Source organism: Podarcis melisellensis (genome assembly GCF_964234715.1).
Source record: "Podarcis melisellensis genome assembly, chromosome: 12".
Taxonomy (NCBI): domain Eukaryota; kingdom Metazoa; phylum Chordata; class Lepidosauria; order Squamata; family Lacertidae; genus Podarcis; species Podarcis melisellensis.
This window is the reverse complement of record NC_138544.1, coordinates 17,834,143-17,858,275: the sequence shown is the minus strand read 5'-3', so window position 1 is coordinate 17,858,275 and position 24,133 is coordinate 17,834,143. Positions and strand designations below refer to the sequence as shown.

The 24,133-nt window shown below is 41.5% G+C and overlaps 1 protein-coding gene across 10 annotated transcripts in view; it reads left to right on the top strand.

The window, feature by feature from the left end:
• Positions 1-24,133, top strand: part of RBMS3 (RNA binding motif single stranded interacting protein 3) — a gene marked incomplete at its 3' end in the record, with an annotated part of 736,788 nt that overhangs the window by 577,293 nt on the left and 135,362 nt on the right. For all 10 annotated transcript variants that reach the window (XM_081883321.1, XM_081883319.1, XM_081883325.1 and 7 more), the window contains 2 exons: positions 8,737-8,894; positions 23,691-23,770. In XM_081883321.1, the coding sequence (XP_081739447.1) occupies positions 8,737-8,894; positions 23,691-23,770 (238 nt within the window). The remainder of the gene's footprint in view (positions 1-8,736; positions 8,895-23,690; positions 23,771-24,133) is intronic.

Genomic DNA, 24,133 nt, shown 5'->3' with positions numbered 1-24,133 from the left:
GTTCAAATGCAGATAGACTCTTTCTGGCTTTACACAGGAGCTACATAGCGGTGTGTGAAATTCTCCTCTGCAATCTATGAGCTTTCTGATAACAGTACTAGGAAGCAGGGATGGAAGAATCCTGAAGTGGCAGGCTGGCCATTCCAGGACCTCTGTAGTTGCAGCTCTGATTTCACTTAAGTATCTTCTAAACATGACCAATGATAGTCAGATGCATGACTTACGTTGCTTTGTGACCAAGGCACAGAATAGCTGCGGTTTGCTGAAAAAAACCTTTTTTACAACTAAAGAACTATAATCAACGGTTCGGCTGCTAAAAGGGAGGCCACTGTAAGTTTGCACAAATGTCTAAATGACTTTATAAATAAGGACCAGTGCCTCAGATTGAGAAAAAAATAAAATGAAGAAGCAACCCAATCAGCTTGTAAAGGATCAGAGTCAACACACTCAAGGTTTGTCCTCACTTCCCTTTTCTCTGCTCTTTTCAGGCAAAGTTATGAAAACCCACTCTTTAAAGCTCACTCGGAACAAACAGCAATCTGCAGCAAATCCAACTGCATGTTTGTTCCGATTGAGCACTAAAGTGCAGGTTTTTGTGGGAAAACTCCAGGTAAAAAAAAAAAAGCAAACAATCAGACTCAGAGCTTTTAAGCATTAACTTGTGCCTGGAAAGAGCGAGCAAAAGGTAATTGTGGATTCAAAAGTTTGGTGGTGGTGTTGTGGACTAATTGAAGTTTTTTGGATGCTATTCAAGGACAGCCTGATGTAGATCATGTCATGATTGTCTAGTCTGGAGGTTATTAAAGCATGAATGGCTGTGACCAGGTTAGCGTACTGCAGAAAAGGGTGCAGCTGGCGTTCCAGCAGCTTATATTACTGCTGCCTCTGGCCTGGCTCCTCTGCCTGAACATGTCATTGAGTGCCAGTTGAGCTGTTCCACGCTTTCTGGAATCTCCTTCTGGGCTATTGAGCTGCCAACCTGCCTCCCAGGTTGCCCTCCTGGCTACCAGCCCTGACATAGTATCCACTCCAAATAGAGGCTTGGAGTCTGTCTGTGTCTCTGATTCAGGACATCCTTGCACACCTCTGAGGATATTGGGGTGTGTAGAGTCATATCTGCTCAATGTTCCTTGCTTATTTCAGTTGTAAATGTGCAGCTTCATATATGAATTCCTCTATGTGTGAAGGGAAGGGTATGTGTGGGCCTCCTTACACAAGCCATGCGCCTTGGCATGAACATGCAGCTTTGTGTGGGAGCCAGTGTGTGAATAAGCTAGGAGCCATTTCTCTTTCCATCAGTAGCAGCTGTCAAAATAGGGGTTAACAGACTGGCTTAGAATTAAAAGAGCATAAAAAACGAGACAACCAGACTCTGCACTGGCTTATGATAGTTCTGGTTGAATTAGGTCAATATTTTGTGCTCAATAAAAAAACAAACTAACAAACCGCAGATCTGATATTATGTTTGAAAGACACAGTCCACTGCTGGCTCCCTTGCAACCAAAAATGAGAAGAAAATCCAATCATTATTGGCAGATAATATGTGTGATGGAGGGTTCTGCGACAAATACAGTAAACAAACCAGCCGGTGCACAGCTTTCAGCAATATCTACTTTTGGAATTGGGGGCACCATTCGTAAACACATTTACTAAGCATCAGTCTCCGTTAGTTCATTTAGGAGAATTTGCCTGTGTATATAAACTATGCAAGCTGAACATTAGTGCCAATATATTAAATATAATACTATAGGAACAATGGCACTCTTTGTTGCAAAAAGTTGGGTTTTTTATTTTCTGTTTATAGTTAGTATCCTTAAAATTGCTGGTTCGTGGACATATGTTAACCACATATTTAAACAAGTGGTATTTTCCTTTAAAATAACTGTTAAATCAATTATTTGTTTCCTGTCAGCAGCAGGTGGCTTCTTTTTGTTGATGGGCTGAGGGAAATACTTTTTTGTATCAATATCAGTGCATGCCAAATAACAACAAATCTAAACTATACTTTGTAATATGCAAGTGCAAGAGTTAGAAGAGTGTTTTCTGTATGGAGTTATTGGGAGATTCATTGGGTAGTTACATTTAGCCTAAATATACTCTGATGTGAGTTTAGCAAAACGTAATGTCATGTGAATTATGGTACTGGAGGAGACTCTTGAGAGTCCCATGGACTGCAAGAAGATCAAACCTATCCATTCTTAAGGAAATTAGCCCTGAGTGCTCACTGGAAGGGCAGAGGCTCCAATACTTTGGCCACCTCATGAGAAGAGAAGATTGCCTGGAAAAGACCCTGATGTTGGGAAAGATGGAGGGCACAAGGAAAAGGGGACGACAGAGGACAAGATGGTTGGACAGTGTTCTCGAAGCTACCAGCATGAGTTTGACTAAACTGCGGGAGGCAGTGGAAGACAGGAGTGCCTGGCGTGCTCTGGTCCCTGGGGTCACAAAGAGTCGGACATGACTAAACGACTAAACAACAAATGTCATGTGACAAAGGTTCTGCATGTTTGGTTTCACACAGACAATGCAACTAATGAGTTCTAGAGTTGTGACCCCTTGACATAAAATTTCTGATGTTCTGGTAAGGCATGGGTCAGAGTCTGCTGGGTGAAGCCTTGCAGACTATAGAAAACACTCCATTTATCCAAGGCAGGGTTGGGGAACTTGTGGTACTCCAGATGTCTTGGACTCCAACTCCCATCAGTCTTGGCCAAATGGTCAGGGATGATGGGAGTTGTAGTTCAGCAGCACCTGCAGGGACAGAGGTTGCCCATTCATCCAAGGCATGCAACTGTTGCAGAAGCTTATCAGTAGTAGTGTGCCAGCAAACAATAGCTAAGGCATGTGCTAGGGAACGCCCACAGAGCACAACATAATCCAGATGGAAACTCTACCACAATAAGAAAATATGAAACACAGGGTGTTCTGAAGCATATCCCCAATTACTTGAAATGCTGTAGCTACCTGTCACTACCTTGTACCTTTCTGGTCCTCCTTTGACCTCTTTTTCCTTGCCATGCACTTACTCACTGAAGCCAGCACTACAGCCGTGGCCGCTCCTTCTTACCTTTGCCTCCAATTCTTAACAACAGCCGAGAGGTGGTATGTGGCAGCTGTTCTAGATTCTGTAGCCTGTGTATGTGAAAAAAGAATTTAGAGCACTGAGTCTCTTTCCTTTGCAGCAGTATCCACAAAAGGGGAAATTTCCCCAGCTGGTTCGCCTACCAGAATGGCCTGTTTACCAGATTTTAAAGCCAAGATAGCCAACCCAAGGTCCTATTTTGTGCAGCCTTATTGTACCCTCCAACATTTCTCCAGTGAAAATAGGGACATCCCATTCCATAATGATAATTTTACTATTTATACCCCACACATCTTACTGGGTTGCCCCAGCCACTTTGGGCAGCTTCCAACGTATATAAAAACATAATAAAACATTAACCTTTAAAAATAACTAAAAACCCCCCAAAAACCCTTCCCTATACAGGATTGCCTTCAGATACTTTGGGGCTCAGATAACTCCATACCCTCCAACATTTCTCCAATGAAAATAGGGACACCTTAAGGAAAAGTTGGGACATTCTCGGATCAAATCAGAAACCGGGATGCTTCTCTAAATCAGGGACGTCCCTGGAAAATAGCAGGGATCTTTGGAGGGTCTGCTGTATATTCTAAAGCTGTTCTTAGGATCTCTTCCTATGAATTCTTCTTTCCCACTATAGGGGTGGTTTCTGTGATAATATCCCATTAGCAGAAGCATGTCATATGATGAGACCTTAAGAGAGCAATGAGCTTCTTAATGTATTTTTAAGGGGTGACTGGTCTGTTTTGATTCTGTACGTGTTGCTAATATGCTGGAAATGGACGTTTCCAAGGACTATCTCAAATGAAGTGGATAACACTTTGTTCAACATTTCACATTATCCTCCAACACACAATATAGCCGGATGTTCGAGTCTCTGCGCCCCCTCCTCTTTTATTTCAAAGTGTCTCGGCTTCAGCCATGTGGAGAATTTCAGCTCGAATCAGTTTTGATTGCTCCCAGAAGAGTTCCTTGGCACAACTCTGGAGGCTTGACTCAGATCTTCCTCACTGGCAGCAGTGACAGAATTTCTGGCCACATCCCCTACACAAATGTTCCTAACTGTTTCTCAAGCTCGGCTCTCACAGCAAGGTGCTTGGTGCCAAGTGCTTAAAATGCTCTCACGCTGCAGTTAGTGTAAATATTGTTTTTAACATACCATTAATTTGCTGGACTGCGTTTCCAGCCAGCCAGCCAGCCAGCCAGCCGTAATCTGGCATGAGATTTGTGCACACCTGTCTTCACATATACACATTCTCATTCATTCTCTCTCTCTCTCTCTCTCTCTTGCACGCACACACTAGGGCTGCGTACACACTGTTCTGTTATAGCACATTCAAAGCACGTTCTTTTCCTCAAAGAATTACGGGCGCCAAAGTGCACCCCTCACAGTTCTTTTCCTCAGAGAATTATGGGTGCTGTAGTTTGCCCCTCACAGTTACAATGCACAGCAACCTTTAACAATCTCTCTCTCTCTCTCTCTCTCTCTCTCTCTCTCTCTCTCTCTCTCTCTCTCTCTCTCTTCCTATATATATATATATACACACAAACACCCCACCCATCTGGTTGGGTTTCCCCAGCCACTCTTGGCAGCTCTCAACAGAATATTAAAAACACAATAAAACATCAAACTTCCCTAAAAAGGGCTGCCTTCAAATGTCTTCTACAAGTCAGATAGTTATTTCCCTGACATCTGATGGGAGGGCTTTCCACAGGGCCGGTTCCACTGCTGAGAAGGCCCTCTGCCTGGCTCCCTGTAACCTCACTTCTCGCAGGGAGGAAACTGCCAGAAGGCCCTCAGAGGGGAACCTCAGTGTCCGGGGCTGAATGATGGGGGTGGAGACACTCTTACAGTGCCCATAATTTTTTGAGGGGAAAATATGCATTGAATGTACATTCCAAATGTGCCAACCGCCCCAAAAGAGGTTTGTAACCCCTGAGATATACAGTCCAGCGGTACCTCAGGTTAAGTACTTAATTTGTTCCGGAGGTCCGTTCTTAACCTGAAACTGTTCTTAACCTGAAGCACCACTTTAGCTAATGGGGCCTCCTGCTGCCGCTGCTCCGCAGCTGTGCGATTTCTGTTCTCATCCTGAAGCAAAGTTCTTAACCCAAGGTACTATTTCTGGGTTAGCAGAGTCTGTAACCTGAAGCGTCTGTAACCTGAAGCGTATGTAACCCGAGGTACCACTGTAGTTATAAATAATACACTTAAACTTAACTTGTGTACTCATTTGTCTGCTTGGTTAGCAGAAAAAACAAAAATACTGTGCTTCAGGATCCTTCCCATCTCACTGTTTCCGTAGGTAAAATCAGTCATGTTGTAAAGCGCAGAGTGCCCTGGGGGCATGGCTTCTGCTTTTGTGTTTGATTGTGGCACAGCTAGCTAAGTTCTGAACTGGGTGACATTTTAAAGCAGCCAGTCATAGGAAACAGGCTTATTAGCACATGGTGCATGCAGAGGTGCTTTGGGACAATGACATTAAGAGACCCTTTTTGCCAATGAGTTGGTTCTGTGAGATCCAGCACCAAGGGTCTTCTGGCAGTTCCTTCATTGCGAGAAGCGAAGTTACAGGGAACCAGGCAGAGGGGCTTTTCAGTAGTGGTGCCCGTCCTGTGGAACGCCCTCCCATCAGATGTCAAGGAAATAAACAACTATCTGACTTTGAGAAGACATCTGAAGGCAGCCCTGTTTAGGGAAGTTTTTAATAACTGATGTTTTAATGTATTTTTAATCTTATGTTGGAAGCAGTCCAGAGTGGCTGGGGACACCCAGCCAGATGGGTGGGGTAGAACTAAGAAATTATTATTATTATTATTATTATTATTATTATTATTATTATTATTATTATTATTATTTCTCTTGCATTCTTAGCACACTGGTGGACAGTTGTCCTTAGAATGTAGGCTGTGTTTAGGAACAAGGAAACAAGTCTTGATTTTTCACTCTTTTGGGAGGATTGTTTATTTTGTGATGCTTCATTTGCTTTTGAGTATGAACGAAGGAGGCGGACGGGAGACAAAGCTTCCTTGTTTTGTGGGTACATTTGGCTCACGGCTTGGCGGCCATATTGGCACCAAAGTTGCAATTCCACTGCAACCACCAGATGTCTCGGAGCAGTGTGTAATGCCAGAAGAAAGCTTCCTACTAGCACTGAATTACTACATTTGCCTGGTTCATCCATAAAGTGTTATAAGGAGTTAAGAAGATTTTGTATTTGACTTAAACACTGTAGTAATCTAGTCCTCAGATGGCCACCTATACTTTGTTTTTCTCCTTCAAATGTGCCAAATGTAACAGATGGATTATGTTTATAAACCCAAAATGTATGAGGAGAAAACTTCAGCCGTACTTCAAACGTTGCTGGAAATGTTAGTGGGTGTTTAAGACATGAAGGTTGCAAGTTTCTTGATAATATGATCAAATATTTCTGCCTTGAATCACTTTGAGGTTCTTATGAAGGATCAGTGATAAATAAATGGTCTAAATAAATGGCAAAGAGAACAAGATGCTAGATTAAATGGACCAATGGCTTGATCCAGCCATCTGTTATTATGCACACCAATACTTCTGAAATGATGGAGATTGGAGTAATTCCTGTTTGGGTCATAATTCCTCCACCAAAAGAGTGGAATACAATACTATTGCCCTATGCTGACCTAGGGAACAAGAGCAATTGAGGGATTCTCCCACATGAAAGGCCACAGTTCCTTAGACAGAGTCTGTTACTTTCCTGTCCAACCCATATTTCTGATGGTACTTTTCCTTCCCATACCAGCAGAACAGTTCCAGAGGAGAAGACAGGCAGGCGGACTCACAGAGTTGTGTCACATCTGTTATAGAAGATAACTATTAAAGCCAGTTGCTTATGCTGTTCGCCTCCGGTTGAGTCAAGCAATATTTTTTGTCCATGGTGCCCTTCTTATTTTTTTGTGGGCCCAACGGCTAGTCCATAAAACATATCATCTTAGTTCAAAGGTGGGCAGTTTATAGCTTACAGCCCAAATACTGATCACAGGCTTGCAGTGTTCGTACGACAATGCCACCATAATTCAACATCCTGCTATCGAAAAGAAGGCAAGCCTTCGCTTTTTGCAGCACCATCAAGAGATTTCGGTACATCAGAAAATGCATGTTTCCTGAGGATTCTCTCCTATTTGATCTAAACAAGGAGGCTTTGTGTGATTTTATAATTGCTTTTGTCTGCTCCTCTGTCTCCTTTGGATTGGAGGGTTTGTTTTTTTAGTTGTGACAACTGATAAATCATGTTTGCAGGAATATTTGTGAACACGTACACTGTATGGAGTTATTGTGGAGTTGTTCATGTGGAATATATACCTGGTGTATGTATACATGTGAGAATCATCCTCATTTATGCGCTGAAGTTATCCCCCCCCCCCCAGTTTATCTTGTTTATCAGGTCCTCTGCTGAACTGCCACATGCTTTTATGTTGCCTTTCTGGAAAGTCTTTAAAAGCAGTTTCAGGAGGTACCCTCTGGTACATATACAATCTTTTTATCTATCTTCTATCTATCTATCTTCTATATATCTATCATCTCTCTCTCTCTCTCTCTCTCTCTCTCTCTCTCTCTCTCTCTCTCATCTTCTATCTATCTATATCAGGGGTCAGCAAACTTTTTCAGCCGTGGGCTGGTCCACTGTCCCTCAGACCATGTGGTGGGCCGGACTATATTTTGGGAAAAAAACAATGAACAAATTCCTATGCTCCACAAATAACCCAGAGATGCATTTTAAATAAAAGCATACATTCTACTCATGTAAAAACACCAGGCAGACCCCACAAATAACCCAGAGATGCATTTTAAATAAAAGCACACATTCTACTCATGTAAAAACATGCTGACTGTCCGTGGGCCAGATTGAGAAGGCAATTGGGCCGCATCCGACCTGTGGGCCTTAGGTTGCCTACCCCTGATATCTATCTATCTATCTATCTATCTATCTATCTATCTATCTATCATCTATCTATCATCTATCTATCTATCTATCTATCTATCTATCTATCTATCTATCTATCTATCTATCATCTATCTATCTATCTATCTATTTATCTATCTATCTATATCTATCTATCATCCATCTATCTATCTATCTATCTATCTATCTATCTATCTATCTATCTATCTATCATCTACCTAGCTAGCTAGCTATCTAGCTATCTATCATCTATCCAAGCCTCCCCCCCCCTTCAACAAAAACCCTGGCTACGCCCATGTATCTATCTTCTTATAGTAGTTTAGTTTCCCCTCTTATCCATACTTTGTGCCAAGTACCAAAAGCACCACTTGTGAAACAGGACAGAAGGAGCTGCTGAAAGCACCACAGTGTTGTAGCTCATGGTTCACAGCCCAGCCCAAAGTTCACCCTTATAACCCTTTGATTTTGCAGTGCTTGGAGCTCTTGTGTTCAATGGTGGCCATGTTTCTTTCTCATTGGGAGAGCTAGAATCCACCAGCAAATAATGTTGATGTTTCTTGACTGCTTTGCGCTGCCCCCCACCCCTCAAAAAACAGTTGTGCTTATTGCTTTTGTGACTCTTGCGGCGTAGCTATAGCTAAAGACTGTTCTTCTGATAGTGCTGAATCGAATAACGCTGTTTTGTTTGTGTTTGGGTTTCTTTTCTTTCTTTAGCAACAAGAGCAAGACCCCACAAATCTTTACATCTCAAACTTGCCCATTTCCATGGACGAACAGGAGCTGGAGAATATGCTGAAACCCTTTGGACATGTCATTTCCACCAGAATATTAAGAGATGCTAATGGCGTCAGTAGAGGAGTCGGCTTCGCCAGGTGAAAACCTTGTTCTTCTTGACTTGTGTGCAGGAGTTCTTTCTCTTCTTATTATGTGCTCTGGACTTTTTGCAAGTGCTGTCTTTGCTCTGAGATCTTGTGGCTATAGAATACAGGGGAGGAGGAGGAGAGCTTTATCAGATTGTGTGGCTTTGCTTGAAAACACCGTTTATTTTATTTAGCAAAATGACAGTAAAATAATCAGGGATAATTAGATAGCAGTTTAATTTTAACACTAATAAGAATAAATGTCATTCTGTCCAAGCTCCTGTATATGATTATGCTTGATATTTCTTAATTTAATGACAGGAAAATCAGAAAGCGGGAGTGTAATCTGAACTAGATGAGGTTCTGTAGCCTCCCTGTAAGGCATTTGGAAGATAGTGCTGTGACTTAGAGCAATATCATGAAGTTGAATGTCTGTGTTGCTACATCTGCAAACAAAGGGAAGTTATCCAGTCCCAGCTAATCTCTTTCTCAGAAACAAAAACTGCTTATAAATATTCTACACGAATATACAAGTATACTCTAGAGTTATGCTCCATCAAGGAACATTAACATATTCTCCACCTTGGCTTATGTCACCAAATAATTTGACAGGCATCTAGAAGACTTGCCTGAAGAGTTTAATAGGAGATGAAGTTGCTAATACTAATGTTCAATTTTTATTTCTTGAGCCAAGATGCTGGAAATTGATAGCGCTTTTACCTCTTTTTGCTTCTCTTTTGTGGATTGTAATAATTGATAACCAACCACAGAAGGTTTCTTACTATCTGAGAAATGCCAGAGAAACTAGGCACCGTGGGTTGTTTTCAGCTAAGTAATACTCAGAGTAGACCTACTGAAATTAATGAGCCCAAGTTAGTTATGTCGATTAACTTCAGTGACTCTACTCTGAGTAGGACCAGCATTGAATTCTACCTTTTATGTCTATAGTTAAGTTGGACTGTAGACTGGTGAGAATGAACATTTGATTAAAAAATGTCTCTTCTCTCTTTTTTTGTGCTTTACTATGCACACACTAACATACTGGATCCTGGAAGGAAGTTTTAGCATCATGCACGAAAGAACAACCTTATGCTAAAATTCTTAACATGTTTATAGTAGGAGTTATCATTTTGTCCCAGCAAATACATTAATTATTTTGCTTTTGCTTTTTTTTTTAGTGTTCAGGGTCAACATCAAAGCTCATAAGAACCTGTCTTTTTTAAAAAAGGTGCTTTGTGAGGGCAAGACAAACCCATACGACCTCACGTTGGGTTTTGGAATATCTGGGCTGTGCAATCTGTATTAGCCTGTTTTTGATCTACTATGGAGGCAGGACTTGGGTCCCCAGATGTTGTTAGACTACAACTCCCATCATCCCTGAGCTCTGGCCTTGCTAGCTAGGGGTGATGGGAGTTGTAGTTCAACAACATCTGGGGACCCACAGGTTGAGAAAGACTGGGTTAGGTAGATGGACGGGATGCAGTTAATGAAACTATTTGATCCCCCAAGAAAACCCTTGGCAGATGTGCTCATCTATATAATGTGTGATCTATGGCTGTTATACAGCACAGGCAGACTGGCCAAAAGTGTCTTGTAGGGAAAAAAGCACATCTGTTTTCACTAAAGATGCAAGTTTCTCAAAATGTTTGAATATAGTCTAGACACCACTTTTTAAAAAAAAAAACAAGTGATGATACTTTCATTTTACATCATCACTTTTTGCTGCTTTTCTTCAGATGCAGAAAAGAAAATCTGTTAATCAGAAGGCAGAAATGAAAAGCAAAAGAACTGTTGTCATTCACAAAAATGATTTGCGTGAAATTTGCTTTTGCTGTTAGCAAAATCACGCTGCTTTAAAGAACCCCTCGTGGCGAGGGACTTCCGATGAGCAAGTAAAACAGTAGCAGCTATTTCATGCGTACCTGTGTGATGCAACATATCTTAGTCCATCATGAGCAAGGCAGGTTTCCCCTGTGCTAATAAGGTGTCATAAGTTAATAGGCATTGTGATTTCACCTTTTGTCCTTGATGCAAAAGAACGTTGCTCTGAAGAAGATGTTAAAATAACAGGGTCTGCATTCAAATGGCAAAACAGACTGAAGGATGAGGCTCTATTGCCTCCTCCCAGTGAATTCATTAACTTGCCTTATTATACATTTGCTAAGGGGAGATGCATATCTGGAACATTAACTTGCGCTTGAAAGCTTGGGTTTTTTTTCCACGGGAATGAATTTAACAGGGACTGGGGAGGGGAGGAGATGACAAGGTGGAATATACACTTTCAGAAGCACCAAGTAGCACAAACTGTGTTTCCATGAAGTATAAAGGCAGCCAGCGCTGGGGGTTATTCTGGGATGTGTGCCTTGCCTGCTGTGTGGTTGAAATGCTCTTTGTGTACATGGAAAAATTCATGCCCGAGCTATTTTGCTGCTTGAGATGACCTCTGTGACCAGGATGGTTTTTTACCAGCTGAAATAATTACAGGACCACAGTAGCCTGACCTCAGTGGTCCATGCATTGACAGTCTCAAGCCTTGATTACTGTAACATGCTGTTTGTGGAGCTGCCCTTGTATTTGGTCCAGAAGCTGCAACTGGACGGCACACATGAGCAGATTACTGCTGAGAAAGCTCACAGGTTGCCAGTTTGCTACCGGTCCAGGTTCAAGGTACTTGTGTTCATTCACAAAGACCTAAGTAACTTAGGCCCAAAGTGCCTTAAGGACCCTCTGATTCCTTATGTTTCACCTACAGAGGTCCTCTAATGGGGCACTTCTGCTGGTTCCCCATGCCCATGAGATTTGGTTGGCTTTCACGAGGCACTGCGTCCTTGGTGTGTCAGGCCCTGCCCTGCCAGACTCCCTGCCAGCAGATTTTGGGCAGGAACAACCCCTCCCTCCTTTCCCATGTATTTTGAAAACTACCGTACTTTTCGCTCTATAAGATGCACCAGACCACAAGACGCACCTAGTTTTTGGAGGAGGAAAACAAGAAAGAAAACATTCTGAATCTCAGAAGCCAGAACAGCAAGAGGGATCGCTGCGCAGTGAAAGCAGCAATCCTTCTTGCTGTTCTGGCTTCTGGGATAGCTGCGCAGCCTGCATTCGCTCCATAAGACGCACACACATTTCCCCTTACTTTTTAGGAAGGAAAAAGTGAGTCTTATAGAGCAAAAAATATGGTATATTGTTTAGAAGGGCTTTTGCAAGATTATTTTTCTCTTTTTGACCAATCGGTATTTATCGATGCTTTGTTGATGCTTATAATGTTGCTTTTACGGATGCCTTTTCCTGATTTTATTCTAATATATTGAATACCACGTTAAAACATTTTTATGGAAGTGCCGATTGTAAATACATAAAGTTCACAAAGACAAAACATTGCAGAAACAGGAGATTGAGAGCAGGGGATAGTTCTGCTACCCATTCCTTAGAGCTACTTCACAGCTTATGCAGAATAAAATTATGGCACGTCTGAGGACAAAGCTGCACATTATACTAAATCCATAGTGTGCAGCTAGGTGTGTTTTTTCTTTAATTACAAGCAGTGTTGGAGAGGGAAGGGAGGGAGAGTAAGACTGCAATTGGGTTTGTAACATGTATGGAGCAGAGAGTCATAGCCCTTATTTTCCCAGCCACAATCTGGATGAAAATCACCCTCCATGTGGCTATAAGGCTTTGAACGAATTTTCTGTTGGCGCCAGCACACAAATCTAAGAAAGATATATTGATTTATCCTCATTATTGATTTATGGATCACCTTCTAAACAACTGTCTCAAGCAATATATGCTGAAGATGATTAAAAACAGTTAAAAACGCAATGCACCAAGGGCTTTGCAAAACCGATTTGTTTGTTCCAATAAATACTTCCCTCTTCCAGCTCACTAACCTCAGAAATACCCACGTAATGGTTTGCACTTGCATACAGAATCATTATCGGGTATATGCAGACTTCTTTTTAAAGCTGCTATGTGGAAACACAAAACACTTGTGTAAGTACCTATTGGCTTTAAAGCCACACCATCTTCCTCCCTGCACTGGGAAGCTAGATCTCTTAGCAGTGCAAATCCCATTGAAAGATGAGAGTGCATCTTATGATCTGAAATTGTATTATAGGTGCATCATCATGACCTCCACTGGGAAACATATCCCTAAGCAGTAGAATCTCCATTACAGGACATGGATTCGAGTTTTATCACTAGTGTAGAAAGAGCTGTTGTTCTTGATAAATGACAGTTACGGACAACTAACTTTCATTTTCTGAAGCTGTTTCTTAATGATGGAAGTTTGCAGAAGTAGTAGGCGCTATAACTTTTATTTTTTGGGGGGGCTGACGTCTTGTATCTTAAATTGACCTTCCAAAATTCACCCCCAAGTGACATTTTATAGCAGACTCATAAAGCTCTGAAGAGAGAGAGAGAGAGAGAGAGAGAGAGAGAGAGAGAGAGAGAGAGAGAGAAAGGGAAAAAATGAGGGAAATGCTTACAGCCATACACTCATCTCTTGCAGTGCTAGCGGGTACCAGTATAATACTTAAACTGAAAGGCAACATAAATCAATCAGTGCCTGGCTATGTTTTATGCTACCCATTTCCCTGCTCAGGAAACACTAGTAAATGTGTTGAACATAAACTGCTTTAGAACAATATTGCTATATGGGGCACGTAGCTATGTCAAAGGTAGAAATTCAGTTTTTCCAGGGTACATACACATTTGAAAGCTTTGGCCCTATACCAAGGGTGCTTTAAGCAGCTCCTGATATATTTCTAGTCAGAAATATAATAATAATAATAATAATAATAATAATAATAATAATAATAATAATAATATTTATACCCTGCCCATCTGGTTGAGTTTCCCCAGCCACTCTGGGCAGCTTCCAACACAATAATAAAATACAATAGTCCTTCAGATATTGAAAGATTCCCTAAAATATGATTGTACAGGTCATCCCTTTGAGAATAGAATGGGGGGGGCATCTTTGCAGGCATAGGCAAACTCAGCCCTCCCAGATGTTTTGAGACTACAATTCCCATCATCCCTGACCACTGGTCCTGTTAGCTAGGGATGATGGGAGTTGTAGTCCCACAACATCTGGAGGGCCGAGTTTGCCTATGCCTGCCTTATTGTCTCCCTGGACAGCTGAGTGGTCTCATCATCAGGTTTTGGTTTCTTCCCCCCCCTTTTTTACACTAGGTCTCATGCATGCATGTGTAGCTAGATCAGACATTTAACAATCACTGTACATTTTGTGAAGCCGAATGACTGGATCTTCTCCGTTGTTTGCTTTTAAGTATCATGGCATGTTCTGAAGTTTCTTTAAGGCTGTCTGGCACCTTGGGAGATGTCGTGATAAGTTTGTTGGCTTCTCTGCAAACCAGATGCATTCCATAATCATACATTAGAAATTTCAGGGGAGCTGTTTGTAGGGAGTTGAATTGTATGCATTACTATGACTTGATGATAAACATCCAGACATACGGTTCACTTGCAGGATTGAATCACTGACTGCAAAATATGAAATTTGGATAGATACCCGTGCTCCCATAGTAACCTTTTTAGTGTGCCACATCCCATAATGCCTGTGCGCACTTTTAAATGTTTTATAGTCATAAATATGCTTTTGGTTTGATATTTGGGATATTGATATCTCAGAGTTTCCTATCACCTTTTAGGAATAATACTTCAAATCCCAAGAGCAATAATAAGCTAGAGGTATGGACTTGGGATTTGGATCAGGATTAAAAAACATTTTGTCAATTTATAAGGATGTTACTTATACTGTACTTTTAATGGGAAAGGAAAGGAAATTGGAATAATATATTTTGTATGGCAGTGAAGGAAAATTACACAGTTGTTCCACTAACCTATTATTTTAGGCTTCCAACATTTTGCTAGCAACTCATTTAATCATCTCATTATTTTTGTAATACATATTTTGTCTTTTTCATTTGTGGTTTGAATTAATTGGCATAATGATCATGTACAGTTGACTTAGTTCCATAAGGTCTCTGCATGTAGTATTTATTTTTGTTATCTTTGTTCAGGCTCCCTATTACTTTCATAATTCTTAATGACCATGTTGGGTCAATTATGGTTTCCAGTGGAACCAATATCCACAGGATATTCTGAATATATATATATATATATAATATTATCCCTAACACAAAGATTGTGACTGGCATTTGGCTTAAATTATCAACTTGGAATGTCTAACTTTCAACACTTATGTTTTATAAGCATCATGGGTACACAAATTCACAGCGGAAACTTTCACTAAAGTAATATTTCTTCGGATGTTCCTGGTATTTTTCTCAATTTCTGTGAGCCAGAGAGGCATTGACAGTCACTTTCTGTGCAGCAGCTGCTGCTGATTATATATTTATTTTTATCCCGCCTTTTCCCCGAATGGGACTCGAGGTGGCTTGCAGATAAAATAGGAACTGCTAAAAACATGGGGGAAACAATTAAGCACTGGTAGAATTAAAACTGTCTGTCTGTCTATATGTGATATAGCTTGCTTTTTGAGTCAGATGGGGCTAATTCACATGAAACTTTGGGCATATCTGTGAATCGAAACGAATGATGGTCTGCTCGTGATGAAGAGATCAGGAGGTTGCCTTGTTATGACCACGTATCAATATCAAGCACATCTGCGGTCTGCTGCGTTTGGTAGGTCACCACAAGCTCAGGCAAAATAGCATTCCAAGGTGTGCCACCCATAGCACTTTAAAGGAGGACACCACTGATTTGATCTGGAATCTTATGCTCAAAAAGCCTGCACACTATCCTACAAAGCCTGTGATCTATGGCTCTTCCAGGGCCAACACCAGGTTTCAAGACCCTGGGCAAAGTACTGCTGTGGGACTCCCTTGGAAATGAGGGCCCTCCAGCAGCAGCAGCAGAAGCTGGCCCCACATGCCCATTCCCACTCCCAACCCCAGAGGCAACAGGATTACTGGGTAGTGGTACATAGCAGTGCAGACCTTGAAGAACAGGCCCACATCATTGGACTTCCCAGCACATTCACCAGTAAAACCAAGCCGCTCCCTGGACAACTGGGAAACACTGGCCTGCGAGCGCTCCAGTTGGAGAACAGCCTTTACCAAAGGTGTCTTAGGCTTTGAAGATGCTTGAAATCAGGATGCAAGGGAGAAACGTGCTAAGAGGAAGGCACACTTGGCAAATCCACACCGTGATCAACTCCTACCCGGAAACCAATGTCCCCACTGTGGAAGGACGTTTGGATCCAGAACTGGCCTCCACAGTCACTTATGGACTCATTGTTAAAACCGTGTTTATGGAAGACAATCTTACTCGGCTACGAGTGATCGCCAAAGAAGAAGAATATTAGATGGGTGCCTTCTCTCTCTTGTCTTTCCAGTGCCTGTTGAAGACCTTCCTCTTTCAGCAAGCCTTTTTAAGCTGAGATCTTTCCCAGTCTGCATCTGTACTGGAATTGTTTTTATGACATCTTTATCGTTTAATCACTTGGACGTTTGCTACCCTTTGTGGGATATAAATTTAATGATAAATAAATAATCCGCACAATGTAACAACTGCCGTGTATACATTATGGGCACACATTACAGCGATGGAATTTAAATGATGCAGGTGAGTCCATCCACACAGGACTGACAGGGTGGCTCACAGAATATAATAGTAGTTGTAGTGGAACCATGACAGCCTAGAATCTGTGCTAATGGCAACCCTACATTACTGGATTCTGCCAAGCCATTTACATTTTCTCACAATGCAATACCCTCTATGCGAGCTCTTGTCAACACTGGGCCAATATTTTTAAAGAGATAGATAGATGATAGATAGATAGATAGATGATAAATAGATAGATGATAGATAGATAGATAGATGATAGATAGATGATAGATAGATGATAGATAGATGATAGATAGATAGATAGATAGATAGATAGATAGATAATAGATGATAGATAGATAGATAGATAGATAGATAGATAGATAGATAGATAGATAGACAGATAGATAGATAGATAGATGATAGATAGATAGATGATGATAGATAGATAGATAGATAGATATAGATAGATAGATAGATAGATAGATAGATAGATAGATGATAGATAGATAGATGATAGATAGATAGATGATAGACAGACAGATAGATAGGGCTGCAGAAGCACAGTGGTGGTCAGTACTTTTGAATACTCAGTATTCATTATATGTTTTAGACATTTTTGCTCACTGGATGGGTTTCTCGGTCACTAATGAAATAGCTTACATATGTTAGCTTCTGTAAAATACAGCAAAAGTATATTTTAGAAGAGTATATTCGGGGGGGGATGTGTATATGCTTCTGCTGGGAGATATATAAGGTAGATGTTTCGTAGAGTGGATGCCATCCTGTTAATTCAGCAAGCCGTGTCCCATATAAAGCAATTGCAAATATCTCTCTGGCATTCAAGCGGACCCAGCGGAATGTGTGAATTTTCGTGTTGTGATCTGAAGCCAGGCTTAATGTGTCGTGGACTGCCTGCTACAACATTGTTCTAGGTGGCTCCAAAGGATTCAGGTAACGTGGAAGAAAAATGGGCCCAGTTGTAGCTATTGAGCACTGCGCTTGAAAGGAGTATGTCGCTACAGCTTTGTCTATTGTGCTTCGTTTTCAGATGGGATTTGATAATGCTAGTGTCTGTTTCAAGTGAAGTGTGTGCCAGATTACAGATAGCTAGCCCTAGCATTTGAAAGCTGTTAATTGTGAAACTTGAGAAGAAAATGAACTCGTTCTTTCTGAGGTGGCTATTCAAAATCTGGGCCTCCCCACTTTTTTACTTTTGTGTGTGTGTCATTCTAGAGCACTGTGGGCTTCGCTTTTATTTTCTTCCCACATAAAATGCACAGAGCGTACAGGCGCTCTTTCATTTGGCAGCCTCTCCCTTGCCTTCATTGCTTGGGAATACTTTTGGGTTGTTAAGGAGGTGCCCCCATGTATTAAAATGAAATTGTCACTGCTGTGTGGTGCAGCGTAACATGGTTTGACACTCCACGCCCGCAGCTACAGAAAACAGGCTTTTATTGCATTTATTCTTTCAGAGACAAGAGTCTCTATAGATTTGCTGCCGACGTACGCTTAGTTAAATCTGAATGAAGCCAAAGTGAACAATCTTCAGCATCAGTCGTTTTGTTCTTTGTCGAAAAGTCCATAGCCCACGTGGTTGTGGCAGCATTTAAAAAACAAAACAAAAAGCAGGTGTACAAAAGATTGCCATGATTACAAGTCAAGAGGGACAGTTTTAGTGCCTCCTCCTGAAATAAAGTAACATGCATTTTGATACCATTAAATCATCCCCTATTCACATTTTTCAAACTGCCTCTGAAAACCGCTACAGGAGAATGCAAACCCCGTGTTGACACTCTGGAGAGCATCTTCGCACTCCAGAAGAATGCATATTACCATATCGCATATTTTTGAGTTTTTGGGTCAGCCTTTGGGGGCTGTATGTTAATGCACTGTGGAAGGAAGCTGAGGCAAGCTATGTGAAAATACGTTGAATTTCTAGCAGTGTTCTTGCTGGAGGCGCAGCAAGCTGGGGGTCGAAAATTCAAGTGGCGGCCAGTATTGGGAAGAGAGAGAAAATGGAAAAGGTTGATAACATGTTTGCAAGGCTGGAACTTCCCATACTGTCCCTTTAGCATCATTTCTTTGGGGAAATCCTACCAGATCTTCTTTCAGAGTCAGATATGAGTTTTCGATTTTCACAGCTTGGTATGGCTGGTCTGCGGGGATGGAGCTTTTAAGCAGAAATGGGCTGATAGCAGCTCCCTTTTATGAGCAGTGTGGATGAAGTATGTTTTAAGGTTAGCCAAGGCGTTTTGAGGGGATTTAAAAACTTTTGGGGCTGTTGGAAGTATGTGACCAGGGTAGGCAACTGGAATTGATTTGAATTGATTTGTTAGTATATATTCTGTTTTTGCATACAAAGTGTAAGTTTGGAAAAGGGGACAGGGGCACTGTGAAATCAGTTAGATGCACACAGAATGTTATGCAAGTTGCTACAGTACTGAGCCCAAAGCACAGAACCAAGCCTGGTTTCAGTACCAAATTTGAAAATACAGTGGTACTTCTGGTTACGAACTTAATTCGTTCCGGAGGTCCGTTCTTAACCTGAAACCATTCTTAACCTGAGGTACCAATTTAGCTAATGGGGCCTCCTGCTGCCGCCGCGCAATTTCTGTTCTCATCCTGAGGTAAAGTTCTTAACCTGAGGTACTACTTCTGGGTTAGCTGAGTCTGTAGCCCAAAGTGTTTGTAACCCAAAGTGTTTGTAACCCGAGGTACCACTGTAATGGTTTTCATCATGATCCCTATTTGCATGCTAACTAAAGGTGTCTGGGAAACAGAGAAGATCAGGAGGGGAGGAGGAAATGAGCAGAAAGTGCAAAATGTGGTGTTAAAGGAAATTAGGTGCTTCTGTCTCGTGGAAGTGGAAGTGTGGTACCCAGGTAGATTCAGCTAGCAGAAAGCTTTTTGTGACCGTTTCTTCTGGAGAATTGGACCTCTGAAGTATAGGGGGAGGGGAATTACTGTCAGATGCAGAACAAGACAATCATTTTGGCCTCAGAAAATGAGAAATGTAAAGTTGGTAAGGGGGTAAGATTCCCTCAACCAACTTGCTACTTCAGGCTCTCAGAGCTTTTCTTCAGACAGCAAAAAATTGCAGGAAGGACCAAAATGTCGGGGGGGGGGGGTTGTTTTCCTCAGGAGAAACCGCTCTGATAACAACTACTGCCATTTTGAAAATTAGAATCCTTATGTTTTGTTCCGATGGACTGATTTAAATCTTTTTTAAAAGTTTAAATTTAAAATATTTTCCACAATTTACCCCGGCTGATTTAACTTTCCCTTCTGTATTGCTTGTATTGTGCTTGAGGAAGTTTAGTTGGGTGGGGGGGAATATATTATCCCGACTGAAGGTCTTACCAGGGAGCATTTCATAATGGTGATATTGTCTGGGAAACAGAGGGTCACTTATGAAGGGGGGACGTGCATACCCCCCACCCCATTTCTCCTGAATGCAGGATGCCAGGAACACCACAGCCCATTCAAAGTTTATTGTAGCCTGCACCTCAGTAAAACATGTTTTTAGAATGCCAAAAGTAGCCAGTTTCCCTTTGAGGAAAAATTGCAGCGTTTGAGACTTTTTAATAAAATATTGTGCATGTTGTAGGAAAAGTGGATAGGGAAAAGTCTCTCTCTCTCTTATTATTATTATTATTAATAATAATAATAATAATAGTAAAATCTGGGGCCATCCTGTGAAAATGAATGCCGGAAGATTCAGGGTAAACAGAAATAATTCTTTGCACTGTATATTTATAGCATGCACAGTACACTTTTAAAGCACATGACTTCTTCAGAATAACCCTGGGAATAGTAGCTTCCCCTTCACAGAGTTATAATTCCAAGTCCTCTTAACAGCCTACAGTTACCAGGGTTCTTTGCAGGAAGTCATGTGCTTTGGAGGCACATAGTAAAAGTCTAGCAGGAACTGAAAAATGAGCAGCCAGTGGGAAACGAAGAGGAAGAAAACTGGGGGTGGGGGTGGGGAGATAAGATGTTAAAATATTTTTGAAATGTCATTTGAAAATTGAGCAGCTAATAAGGGTGGGAAGAGAAACGTCAAGATGGCCGGTTGGGGAGTCATTTTTTTCAATCTGAATTAATGAGAGGTCAAATTTGTAAAAAAATAAATAAAAAATTGGGAAAGCAATAAAAATCAAACATATTAAAAATAAATGTGCTTTAAAAGTATTGTGTGGATTTGTGGAGGATGAAATTAATGGACTATGCGGAACTTGATAAACTAACGGGAAGGATCCGAAACCGGCGGGACCAGAAGTTTACTGAGGACTGGAGTAAATTTACGGATTATTTGAAAAGTATTTGTGATGATCAGATGACGTTTGTAGGTTTGCAAGAAGCTCTGTGAGGAATAATATTAGAAATATTGCAAAAATGAAGAAGGATATAGGATACGTTAAAGATATAAAGGCAATATTGTTAGGAAATGCGTAAGAAGTGAACAAGACGGAGGATTATCAGAGGTCCTGATGGAAGTCCAATAAGAATGTATTTGTGATAAATTGTGTGCTATGTTTTATAATTTTGTTATATATATATATATATATATATATATATATATATATATATATATATGCTTTCGTAGATTTTCACGGGTACAGGAATGCAGGTTTTGGTGTCCTCGGGTGTCTTCCCGTGTAAAAGTTGGGGTGTCTAGGCGACGTTTCGACGAGGTCTCACTCGTCATCTTCAGGCTGGTGCTTTCGGCTTCTTGTTACTGGAACAGAGCAGGATCTCAGTGTTTGAGTTCCTATAAATACTGTTGAGGGGGTGTGGTGTATAGCCTCCAATGTTCTGGGCAGAGAGGAAGTTCCCAGGCTAGTGTGCCTTTTCTTCTTTTGTTCCTTAATTACTTGAGGGATATCTTGAGTGATTTCTTGAGTGATATCCTGAGTACCACTTAGGTGGGTCATTAGGTGTGGATTAGTTGCTAAAGTCTTTGTGTCTTGACCTCTTGAACTTTGTGAAGAGTTTTTCTGAGAAGATGGCTGTACTGCACTTAGTTGTGCTCTGGCTTGGCTTCGTGTATAGGGGCGAGCTGTGGTTTTGTGGCCTGTGTTAGCCAGATCTGTGTAGGGATTGCAGGGGGGTGCAGCATCCGGATGTGCCACCATGGTTTGGCTACTGGATGGTGTCTGTAATTTATCTGTGGATAGCTTCCTCACACATCTCAACAGCCTACACCCCAAAATACAATTCACTATGGAAATAGAAGCCAACAACCAACTTCCCTTCCTTGACGTCCTAATCTACAAAAAACCTGATGGCTCCCTAGGACACACTATCTACCAGAAAAAAACACACACCAACCGCTACTTACATGCACAATCACACCACCACCCTGCACAAATAAACTCCATAGCCAAGACTCTCATCTCCAGAACCAAACGCCTGGCTGACAAAGACCACTTGACAACTGAGTTACAGAATCTCTCAAATGTGTTAATTGCCAATGGATACCAGCAAAACAGGGTTACAAAGCTAATCCAAAAAGAAACACCCCCCAAAAACCAAGACACAGAAGAAAACAATGGCATGGCCCTCCTTCCTTATATCAAGGGCACTACAGATAAAATTAGCAAAATCCTCCATAAACACAATATCAAAACAGCCTTTTGCACCAACCAAAAAATAGCCAATATCCTCAGAAACCCCAAGGATAAAATCCAGTTGGAAAACCAAGGGGTCTATGAAATACCCTGCAAAGTCTGCCCAGCCACGTACATTGGACAAACAAACAGACGAATAAATGCACGTATCGCAGAACACAAGAATGCCGTCAAAAAAGAAGAAAAAACTTCCTCTCTTTTCCAACACATGAAAGAAACAGGACACGAAATTAATTTTGCAGATTCCAAATTGCTCTTTAACATGGAACATCACCACAAGAGAATAATCATGGAAGCCATCGAGATAGAGAAACACCCTCACAACATGAACAAGCGTGACGACACATCCCGCTTGCCAGACATCTGGAAATTAGCCCTCCCCACAAAAACTGACACCAGATCCAGAGGCACACAGAACGCTATCACCAATCAACCACACCAGACCCAAACCCAGACCCTCTCCACAGATAAATTACAGACACCATCCAGTAGCCAAACCATGGTGGCACCTCCGGATGCTGCACCCCCCTGCAATCCCTACACAGATCTGGCTAACACAGGCCACAAAACCACAGCTCGCCCCTATACACGAAGCCAAGCCAGAGCACAACTAAGTGCAGTACAGCCATCTTCTCAGAAAAACTCTTCACAAAGTTCAAGAGGTCAAGACACAAAGACTTTAGCAACTAATCCACACCTAATGACCCACCTAAGTGGTACTCAGGATATCACTCAAGAAATCACTCAAGATATCCCTCAAGTAATTAAGGAACAAAAGAAGAAAAGGCACACTAGCCTGGGAACTTCCTCTCTGCCCAGAACATTGGAGGCTATACACCACACCCCCTCAACAGTATTTATAGGAACTCAAACACTGAAATCCTGCTCTGTTCCAGTAACAAGAAGCCGAAAGCACCAGCCTGAAGATGACGAGTGAGACCTCGTCGAAACGTCGCCTAGACACCCCAACTTTTACACGGGAAGACACCCGAGGACACCAAAACCTGCATATATATATATATATATATATATATATATATATATATATATGTGTGTGTGTGTGTGTGTGTGTGTGCGCGCGCGTGTGTGTGTGTGTATGTATTGTGTGGATTTGAAGGGAGTGACGGCCACCAACTCGGATTGCTTTAAATGGGGATTAGGCAGTTTCATGGAGTATCTGTAGCTATTAGTCATTCTGATTATGTACTACCTCCAGTTTTAGAAGTTGCTAGGGAATCCCTGCATGTGGGATTCCCATAGGCATCTGGTTGGCCATGGTGAGATCAAGATGCTGGACAAGATGGTTCATTGACCTGATCCAGCCTCCTCCTCCTCCTCCTACGCCCACGTGATTTTCAGAACACACACACAAAAAGGTAATGTTGTAAGTGTAACTGACACAGAGACTTGGATGTACAAAACCAATGCATCCAGACAGAAAAGTATCGCCATTCCTGTTAAAGCATCAGTATAATGGAGGCAGGCGGCACGTTTCATTATCAAGTGATATTGCGTGACTTTTTCTTGATACCTGTCATCTGATCGATGCTCCATAATTATTATTATTTTTTCTCTTTCTCAGGATGGAATCTACCGAAAAATGTGAAGTAGTTATTCAGCATTTTAATGGGAAATACCTGAAAACACCCCCTGGTGTGCCAGGTAAGTGTTGTGTGTTCTCTCTCTGTGTGATAAAATATAGAATCATAGAATCATAGAGTTGGAAGAGACCACAAGGGCCATCGAGTCCAACCCCCTGCCAAGCAGAAAACACCATCAGAGCACTCCTGACATATGGTTGTCAAGCCTCTGCTTAAAGACCTCCAAAGAAGGAGACTCCGCAAATTCCACTGTTGAACAGCTCTTACTGTCAGGAAGTTCTTCCTAATGTTTAGGTGGAATCTTCTTTCTTGTAGTTTGGATCCATTGCTCCGTGTCCGCTTCTCTGGAGCAGCAGAAAACAACCTTTCTCCCTCCTCTATGTGACATCCTTTTATATATTTGAACATGTTACAGATAGGTAGC